We start from the raw sequence: 10,538 nt of genomic DNA, 5'->3' as shown, positions 1-10,538 counted from the left end.
TGAGTTTCAGAGGTTCTCTCCTCAATCAATATTTTATTTTTAGCAGAACTTCCCCTGAGTAGGACAATTACAGTAGATTTCATTTAAAAAAAAGTAATATACAGATTCAGTCCTCAAAGGCAAAGTCAGCAGACTTTCAGAATTTCTAATCCTACAGCACACTTCACGCTGATGCAGTGCAGCTTGTTCTATGTCCCACAGCCTCAGTGTTAAATCCGCATTTGTCAAGGATTCTTCTTGTGGCCTTGCTCTGAGTGCCTCCAGGTGCAAAGCTGTACCCAGACTTCACCCCCCACCTGCCAAGGGAAGCTGCTGAAGCAGTTACAGCATCTCTCGTATTCAGAAAGTAAGGAGGTAAGTGTTCCGTGGTCCAAAGTTTTCATCCCTGTTCTTACAGAGGGACAAAGATAGCACCTCTTTAATAAGGTCTCACAGCAACTCTGGGATCAGCTGCCCGTTCTCCTTTAATAAGTGGGATGAATGTGACCTTCCCTCTGCTCTCTCATATTCATTGTAATTAGTCTTCTAGCTCACACTTGCCTTAAGACTACCTCTGAAGAACACAGGAGTTCACACTGTGCCTTGGTGTGCTATTAAGCCTTGAATTAAACCTGCAAACCTTCCCTGTGCGGGACTGGGGTGTTCTTTCTCAAGAATAGCAACAAAAAGCAGGAGAGGACAAAATGACCCTGAAAGAGTCTTAAACTACGACTGATACCAAGCCAGTGTTTGTCAGCCCCCAGGCAGAGCGTGCCCTCTGCTCTGCGCCCTGATCCCAACAGCAGCACGCTCACCGCTCTTTTCTGAAGGAGATACTGGCACCTACTGGAAGACGAGTTTATATCTAGGCTGAAGGGGATCGGAAGGAAGGCAAGTATCCTTATATATGAGGAATGAGCAGATTTTGAGAAAGGATGAACGGTCTTGCTGACCGCACAGCAGAGTTGCAGGGGAAGCCCTAGGAAGTGACCTCTGGGTGGCCCTCCAGCAAGCGTGGCTCCTGCCCAGAAAAAAACTTGTGTAAACTCTTCTCTCTGAAAGACTGCTGCTGTTCTAAAACCGTGCTTAAAGGGGTTTTGGTCAGGAAGAGGTCCTGGCGAAATCTCAGAATATAAAAGTTCTGTCTAAACAAATGTAACCAGCAATCCTCCTCTGTGGCAGACCTGCCAAGTATTTAAAACATCGGGATGTTCTCCTGCCTCAATTCGCAGTATCTGAATACGAGGGCAGGAAATGAAATACAGCTCCCCCAGTAACAAAAGTCAGAAGAGCAGCTTCAAAGAGTTTAATCAACTTCTACATCTCAAATCATCCCACTGCTTTTAACAAGCTGAATTCGCAAATAATTGATGCAAATTAACACTTACAAATATTAACATACAAAGGAAGGTTACTGCAGCAAGATGCTGCACGGGAGAAAAATCTGTCTTTAGAACTGGCTTCGCCCTCATCGGGGATCGCACGAACTGGGCAGCCCTCAGCGGAAACCAGGCAGGAGGCAGGTCCGCTTGCTTGGGCTGCGGGGTCTGGAGGAACCATCCAGCTTTAGCCCCCCAACAGTAAGGTGTTGTCCCTGCCTGCCCACAGGTGATGTTTATTTGAAGTGCCTCTAAAAAAAGGCAAATGCTATCATTTTGAGAAACAAGCAGCAGTCTCTCACTTAACTAAACATGACCTCTACCAGACCAGGTCTGTTGCTAGACTTCTAAAGCCTGACAGGAAGACCCAGGCAAGTGGGAACAGCAACGTGGCTCCAGGACACCTTTGCAGGCTTCCCCAGGACAGCTCCAGCCTCGGGCTGGAGATAGAATCACAGAATGGTTTGGGGTGGAAGGCACATTTAAAGGCCATCTAGTCCAACCCCCCTGCCGTGGGCATCTTCAACTAGATCAGGTTGCTCAGAGCCCCGTCCAACCTGACCCTGAATGTATCCAGGGATCATGGAAATGGGATGTAGAGACCCTGGATTGCTGACGCTCCTCCTGAAGCGAGGATTATGCTGGCGGGCTTTCCAAGACGGCACTCACTGATGCCTTCATTTCAGAGCAGAGGTATGAAGTATTTGTTGTGGGAAATTTTATGTGCCCTAGACAGTGGGCATCTTACAGCCACGTGTTCTCTGGCCGTATCCTTCTGTTGCCCTGATACAGACACTCATGGTATTTCTTGAAGTGCTCAGCTTCCCAGGAGAACCGTAACATGCTCACAGCAATGTAATATTTTTATTATTACAAAAGATTTCTTCAGCAAACTGCTGTCTGATACCTCTGTGTATTAAACATGGAAACAGCAAACCAACCCATCTAATGTTATAGGTTATTTAGGGTCTCAGCTGGTGATTCAGGTAAGCACAACTGTTTTCTTTCTCCCCACCCATTCACTTCCTTGACTTTTTTTTCCAAGCAAAGCCCAAACAAGTTACAGATCGGAAGCAGCAGCTCCCAGCCCCACTGCTCACTGCGCCAGCTCCTGCAAGAAGAGCTGACCATCGCGTTACCCATGCAGGGCACTCCCACGTTTGTTAAATTCCACATGCTCCTTGTGCATCAAGTTTTGCTACCTGGCTTTTAACAGTCTCATGAGTGAAAAGTTTAAGAGCACACTCGCCATACAGTCATATTAAATGCTTTGTGTTAACAAAATAAACATCTGCTCCTCCCCTGTTGCCGGCTGATGCCAGAGGAGATGCTTGCACTCACGCAGTCACCAAGGTCCAAAAAAAAAAAAAAAAGAGTCTAAACAGACCTGCTGTGCTTCTTCAGTGATGATTCTCGGGCCTTAGATGCACTTGTGCTGGAAACAATGACATAATGCAGCATGACGTTGCCAGAGCGAGTCTATACGTTGGATTTGGGGGCAGAATTGAGGGGGATTTCTCTGAGTTCTATCCTCATGCAGAGGTACTCCCCGATGGCAGCCATCAGCGCGGTGCACACGATGTGCACCAGCCACCACGTCATGGTCAAGGGAAAGTGCGAGTTATAAATCCAGCAGCCCAGAAGGTGGAAGAAGTGAACCGTGACTGTGAAATCCAGGCACTGCTTTCCTCGGCGGATGAAGTACAGCAAGCCCAGAGCACTGCAAAATAAAGACAGAGATTAATAACAAACTGCTCCGTGCCTATGGAACAGGAGACACAGCAAGAGCTATCAGCAGCTGTTGGTGCCAATTATTTAGCTGTTTTAAAAATTCTTAAATGTTTTAAGGACAGGTTGTTTCTGACCTCTCTCCCGGCTGCTGCAGCAAGACTTACATGCTTACAGCTTTTTAATTACATGATGGCAGTGAAATGAGCTTTTAGCATAGGGAGCCAGGCAGGAATTTTTAAACTATCTCCCCCAGTAACCTTTGCCCAGTGGCAGGGGCAAAATACATTCTTGTTTATAGATCAGTGTCTGCTGAGATCCGTTAATCCTAACTTTCAGTACAATCTCTCACAGAAGCAAATCTCATTCCCAGCTGGGAAACTGAGGCAGTGAAGCGAAATGACTTATCCAGGATCTAGAAAGTCAGGAGTCAGCAGCTCCCAACTGCCCTCAGCAGACGTGCCCAACCAGGCACAGGGCTTTTGGGAGATGTTTTGAGAGAGGCAGTAGGTCACGCTGAATTCTCTTGAAGTTTAACGTCAAGAAAGAACAAGACACAGGTGCTCCAGCTAGTTGCCAACTTACCAGGTGAGTGCATTGAGGATGAAAGCCATCATGGAGAGCCTCCCCGGCGGGGTTGAGAAGCCTAAAATCTGCATGGGACTATTAGTAGGAAACCGCGGCACAAATCACAGCCCACAGCACGTAATCTCATCCCGTGGCCCAGCCGCATCGGCACTGCCCGGCGCTGATTATGATCCGTAAGAGGAGCCCGAGCAGCTACGGCAGTACTTCTAAGAGGTCTGTCTCTCTGCCTGGGGGGTACCTAAGAAAAGGGACGAGTCTGGTTCTACGAGGGGTACCACCTGGACAGGGTGTGGAGCGTGTGTGTCTCCGTACAGGGGTTACCTATGGGGGAGGGTGGTTGTCTTTACACCCGGGGTACCTAGACAGGGTGTCTGTCTCTATACTGGGGGGTGGCATCTATAGAGCGAGGTGCTGTCTCTACACCGGGGGTACCACCTATTCAAAGGGGGGGTCTGCCTCCGTACCGGGGGCACCTACACAGGCAGCAGGTCTGTCTTTATACTGGGGGCAGCTACCGGGGGGGGGGGGAGGTCTGGCTCTATACCGGGCTGCTACCCCTGACGGGGGGCTGTCTCTGATGCCGGAGAACGCCTACGCGGGGAGCGGGGTCTGTCTCCCCGCAGGGGAGGCCCCGAGCAAGGCCCCCCCCCCGCCCCAGGGGCCCGTGCCCGCGGCGGCTCCCCCGGGGGCCCAGGCGGGCCCGCGCCCTCACCTCGTCGCTGAAGACCTGGTGGAGGGAAGGCCCGGTCCTGCCCAGGGTGCCGAGGAGGGCGAGCCAGAGCCCGAGCGAGCTGTAGTAGCCCGCCTGCAGCAGCACCATCTGCGCCACGATCAGCGCCGGGTCCCACACGTAGCTGCGGAACTGCGCCGCCATCGCCCGCCCGCCACAGCGCGCCGGAAGTGGCGTCCGCCGCCGCGCGGCAGCGCCCCCTGGCGCGGCGGAGGGCCCGGAGGCTGCCTCCCGGGACGGCGGGGCTGACCCCTGACCCCGACCCCCGCCCTCTCACCCCGCTCTGGCCGCGACATGGCGGGCGGCGGCGGCACCGGCCCCGCGGCCGGGGGTCACCAAGGCGGGGGTGCCGCTGCCCGCCGCCCCCGCCACAAGGCAGGTAAGCGCCGCCCGGCCGCGGGCCGCAGGTCGGCCCCGGGGAGCTGAGCCCGCCGGTTAACGCGGCCCGGCTCCCTGCGGGGCCGGCGGTAGCGCTTGGCGGGCCGTGCTGTGAGCACTTGGGCCTTGCTGTGAGCGCTTGGGCCTTCGGCAAGGGCTGAGGCATCGCCCTGGAGCACCTTGAGCGCAGACCGGGCGGCCTGCGGAGGGGAAGCGGCCTCCCCGGGAGGCCGCAGCACGTATTTGGTTTACCGTACGGGAGAAGTTCGTCGGCGGTGGGTTTCGGCTGTGCGCCGTCTGCCCGGCCGTCCGCACCCGGCTCTTTCTCATGCTGGCGTGCTTTGGGCTTTCCCCATCTCCTGCAGCACGGTGCTGATCTGGGTTTGTTTCAGCGGATTCAATAATTTGGCTGAGCAGCCCTTGCTAATAAGACACAGATACCGAACATAGAAGAAATGTTTGTCCTGGGATATTTCCTTTCGTCTCCAGGCCAATGCCCACACGCGCCGGGACTGCCGGTGGCTGCTGCCCAGCTGTACCTATTTTAGCTTTAGGCCATAGGGCACCAAGATGTTGTTATGAGTCCTGGTATGCCCTGGCAGCACCTTTCCGTTTCAGGGCTGGTCGTGAGTAGGACTTGGTTTCTTTTGGGAGGTTTCTTCTGGTATGTGGTGGTTTCTTCTTTTCATGCCTCATGAAACGGCCAGGTGCCAGAGTCCCTCATCCTCAGCCGTACCCCCTCTGTCATCTGCTCTTGGCTGCTGGAGCTCATTTAGTGGCCTCGATAAACTGTCCTGCTTGCTTAGCTTCGGATGTGAGAACTGTCACTAACTGAATACTAAAATCCACAAGGCTGCGTGGGACAACGGAGCATTTTGGAGATAAGGTCTTCACTGGAAAAAGGAGAGGAGGCACCCCCGGGCTGTTCCGCTGGACGGGGGAGTTGCCACAGAGCTCTTGTTACCTGGAAAAGAGAGGAGGAGGACAAAAGGGGAACCCAGCTTTTATGGGAGGTGGTCGACTTGCATCAGTCGCGGGTGTGGAATGTTTCTGGCTATGGGAACTCGGATTATGATCTCTGACATTCTCTCGTGATGTTTTTTCCATGTCCCCGTATGAGAAGTTCCCTATGCAGCTTTGCTGTGTGTTTTCCCTTGCTCGTTCTGTGGATGTCACTGTGCCAAGGCAGGTCTGACACATTTTCCTCCCTGTTCCCAGACCTGCTGCTTCTGGAAAGGATTGTGCAAGGCAGAGGCGGTGCGTGACGGACGTGGGCCACCGCTGCTGAGTTCTGACTTGGGCCTTCAGAGAATTTATCTCTGCAGAAGCTTACCAGCCTTAGCCAGTGCAGAAATGAACACGGGAAAATCCCGGCCCTATCAGGGCTGCCTGCTGCCAGCACATTGCTGAGCATAAATTACGAGACTCAACACTTCCTCTGCTAACTCTTGGTAGAAATTGGTTTCCTTTCCTGAAATCGGCTGTGCTTGGCTCTCTGAGATGTGCAAGCCACCGCTTAGATACTAATTTTCACTTCTCTCTTTCCTTTTCAAGCTTTATAGGACTGACTTTATCCTTTGCCAGCAAAAATTGTGGTTGTTTAGTCATAGCTGACTAAAACTCCAAGCTGGTGTAACAGAAGCCCTGATAGGACTCTTGGTATAATTGCTGGGTGTCTTTCCACAGCCAAAGTCATCAGCAACAATATTTCTGATTTATCCAATAGTCCCTGGGATCAGAAGATAACGAGCTGGTGTTTTGGGAGGCGCCGACTTGCATTCCTTCCAAATTCGAGACTCCTCCCTGCTTGGTTGCTGCTCCGTAATTGAAGGCATCGGCACGGCAGCAGTCACGCCAGAGGTGTGAGTTGAGGCTCCCTCCTGCCTTGTGCGGACAGTGCACTGCCACGGATGCAGTGAAGCGCTGTCGCACAAAGACGTCTGTGCTCCGAGTGGGCTGCAGCCCGATTTGTGAATTCATTTCTTGGCTGACTTCGCGATGGCGTGTTGCATGGTCATGTCTGCTCGCCTGTGCTCCTGAATTTGGCTCTCCCTCCTCTCCAGGCTGCTCCAGCTAAGGGGACCGTGTCCTTCTCCTGGAAGAGAGGGTGTTCTCCCCACAGGGAGCCTCACCCCACAGCCCTGCTCTGTGGGAAGGGTTTAAAGTGGACCTGGGGAGCAGACATTTTTGGGGAAATAAGTGGCATTTTCAATTTTCCTTTTCTTCCTCTTCAGTTCAAATGAAAGTCGGAGACAGCTGTGGAGGAAAGATGTGTAAAGGGGAAAAGGATGTTGAAACACAGAGATTATGCTTTCTAGGGTGCCATAGTAGGTGCTGCTCGCCTGGCTTCTGGTTAGAATGTCCTTTTTTAACTAGCTGACTGTTTTGTGCGTGACACTTGCGTGTCATGAAGAGCAGCAGGTGGAAGAAGAAGTGGCCATATGCCCAGGACGTAGCAGATGCCCTGAGAATGTACCCAGATCACATGCAACTATCGTGGTCACTTCTTTATCAGGAGTGTGGAACAAGAATGCCCTATTTAGCCAGGGATTCTTTCCATAAGAAATAGCTGTGTAGGATGGTATTGTTTTTCCTCCTCAGGAATCATTGCCTAAAACAGGAAGCTGTTTATTTAGGTGATCCATATTTTACCAGCTGGTGTACAAAGGGCAGTGCTATCTGAACTGACCTTTGCTGGGGTTTGTTTCCCTCTTTCCAGGCAGGTAGGATTTGTGCTAAGGTGACCTTTGCCAAAGGCTAAGATTATACATTTCCAGAATAATTCGGCATTAAGTAGCTCAAAATGTGGGATGAGAGTTTTCAGTCGCTCCTCTTCCTCTACCCACGCAGTGTGCAGGTGTGTTTTTCCAAAGAGCTCAGCGTACTGAATGGACCTTGGGAGTTGAGATTTTTTAAAACTCTACTTAAGGTTTCTTCGTGCTTGAGAATCCTGCTCTAAGCTCGTTTTAAAATCTGCCTGTAGGAACTGTGCTGAGCTTGGCTGAAGAATCTGTTTTCCTGGCCAGTGCAGTAGCATTTATGATCTAGAATTGTCTAAAGGGCTCTGTGTGTGGCCTCCTCAAGATTATCTAGACATTTCTTGATGTGTCATGTAAAAATGTGGTTCCCCTCACCCTCCTGTGATTCCCCTCACCCTCTAAATGCAATGTATTTGGACGCTCCGTTCCACTTCCAGCATGTTTGTGTCGTGTATTGGGAACTGGCAGGTGTTTATTTTTATTTTCAATGCAAGAGTTAAGTAACTGTTCATTGTTGAACACTGGGTTAGGAACAATAGTGGCCAGCCTATGTTATTTCTCTGCCAACTGTAATTTTTAAATGGAGAAGGGAACTGACACACCTTGAATGTGAGAATTCATCGCCCAGAACAAATGTGTGGCTCAACATGTGTTTTATTTTTCTTCTGCTTCTCTCGCTTGTAGTGAGGTTTCAGGAAAGTCCATTTCAGTTGTGCAGTTTTTCTCTCTGGGCCCTTTTGTCCTGTCGCTCTCGGTGAGTGTCATATACCCACAATTTTTCTGCATTATTCCAGAGAGAGAGGAGAATGTCAGCATTTTGAGAGGGGACATTTGAAGGGCAAAATGAAGCAGGCCATTTTATGTCATGGGTTTACGGAACCATATTATGATTTTTGTGGCTGCATTTCCTCTCATATGAATTCTCTTGAGATACAGTCGCAGAAAGTGTGTGTGTGTGTGTGTGTGTGAGGGAGGTGGATCTACACAATGCACTTTGAAAATGTAATTGGTAAAGTTACGTAAATTTGTTCTCAGGGTTGGCAAATACGTTAGGGTCGAGTTTAATTTTCTCTTCTGTTTCCAGAAGCCCAAGATCTCTATCAGTTTGCTTGAGGGATTGTGTGTGCAGGTGTGACTTTGATGGACAATGTGCATGGTCCCTGGGCCAGGTGGGCAGACTGGCTCCTCTCCGTTCTGTGAAAGCAGAACTTCCATAGAAGGGAAAATGGTGTCCTGTGCCATGCAGGGGGACTTTTTGGTGGTGTGACAACCAGGAGGAGTATGGTGCATCGTGCTTGTTTGAAGAGGAAGTTAACAGGCAAGTTAGCAGTGTTTGTAGCCACAATACAGACAGCTGGTTTTGAAAGCATCTTTGTGGTGGCTGCTTTACCTGTAAAGATGTGTAGAGGGGTCATGGCCACACACACACAAATACAGGTGCTATTTAGAGGGTTAGGGAGGAGTGGAGTGCTTCTGGCCACCTTGTGCTGCTGAGGCTGTCTCCTGGCTGGCACATCTTGTCATGGTATGGACCAATCTTTGCAGATTTGACCCAGCCCATGTGCTCTTCTTCCTCTCCATCTTCTGCTGCCAACCTCTGCTAGGTGTCCAGAGCTGGAGACTCACTGGAGCTGGGCTCCCCGGCTGCACCAGGAGTGACTTTCATCAGCTCCTCTGTGTAATGAAGTGAGAGTAATAAGGAAGGGTAGTAACCCAGCCCACAGCGCAGATCCATCCCTCGCGTCCTTGGTGGCCTTGGATGCTGAGGTTGAACTGGAAGGTTAGCAATACATCGCTGTCCTAAGCACAGAGGGTCATGTGCTACAGGAGACTCCACCACAGCCTCCTCTAGGCTGGTTCCTACCCTTACCTGGAGGTATGCTATCTTCAGATCTTACTTTATTTTTTTGAACTCCAGGTAGCGCTCCTTGTCACTTCATATGAAGCCAACCGGCTCCACAGCCGGTTCAGCATGGTGCTGCCAGGAGATTCTCCTGCCAGCGGTCATCCATGCAGGCAGGGTCCTGCAGACACTGGGGAGATCTCTTGACTTCAGCTCGCCCCCTCTGTACCTGTTTCTTCCCAAAGGAACAGGCAGTTGAGAAGGCCGCTTCACCTTGGAGGTCTTTTTGGTTCAAGGGTTAGCATGTTAAGGTGGGACGGGGGAAGGCTACAAGGTCTCTCAGGATAGCTTTGTAGTGCTGGAGCGGGCTGAGAACCAGATCTAGCAGCGTTTGCATCCGTACCTGGCAGATGGGATCACGGCACAAATGCTTTGTAGTCTGTGCATGGCTTCCCTGTTAAGAAAATATTTTATTCTCTACAAACTAGAGCCCAAGTGCAAACTGATGTGACTGCAGTATGAACAAGGGACCATGCAGAGGGCGTACCGGTATGGTAGTTCAGGTGCACCTCGGGTTGTTAAGGGGCTGAAATGGATGCTTTCAAGCAAATTTTCATGATCAGGCAAAGTTATTAATGAGAGAAGAAAAACTGAAAGGGTTAAACTGTGCTGTTGGGTTTTTTGCACTTGCCACTTACAGAGAAAATGGAGCGGTTTCATTTTCCATCTCTAATAAGAATCCTGTGATGTAACACCCCGCCCGATAACCGCAGCGATGACACACTGCGAGTCACAGGAAGTCGTTCTCGGTTTTCTGTAAATGTAAGACTGTCACTTGTGGAATGCTGCGAAAGCGGATACTGCGTACCTATTCCCCCCCTTTCCCTTTCCATTTCCCCCCCCTTTCCCTTTCCATTTCCCCCCCCTTTCCCTTTCCCCCCCCTTTCCCTTTCCATTTCCCCTTCCCCCCCTTCTCCCCCTTCTCCCCTTCTCCCCCCCCCTTTCTCCCCTTCCCCCCCCCCCCTTTCCCCTTCCCTTTCCCCCCAAGTTAGTGGCTACCGCCGCGCCGGCTGTAAGCGGGGCACAAGCCGTGCGGAGCAGGCTCCGCACCCGCACGGTCGGAGCCGGACCCGGGCCCTCCCGGGTCTCGCAGC

The 10,538-nt window shown here is 51.3% G+C and overlaps 1 protein-coding gene across 1 annotated transcript; it reads right to left on the bottom strand.

Annotated features, from left to right (window-relative positions):
• Positions 1–4,548, bottom strand: SYS1 (SYS1 golgi trafficking protein). Its single transcript, XM_076352004.1, has 3 exons — positions 4,387–4,548; positions 3,672–3,739; positions 1–3,078 (listed from the first exon to the last, which is right to left on the bottom strand). The coding sequence occupies exons 1-3, from the start codon at positions 4,546–4,548 to the stop codon at positions 2,838–2,840; spliced, it is 471 nt and encodes a 156-aa protein (XP_076208119.1). The 3' UTR covers positions 1–2,837.
• Between the last annotated feature and the right edge of the window lie 5,990 nt (positions 4,549–10,538).

The sequence above is a fragment of the Aptenodytes patagonicus genome, chromosome 14 (assembly GCF_965638725.1).
Source record: "Aptenodytes patagonicus chromosome 14, bAptPat1.pri.cur, whole genome shotgun sequence".
NCBI lineage: Eukaryota > Metazoa > Chordata > Aves > Sphenisciformes > Spheniscidae > Aptenodytes > Aptenodytes patagonicus.
The sequence above is the reverse complement of the archived record's forward strand: the minus strand, read 5'-3'. Positions and strand labels throughout refer to the sequence as shown.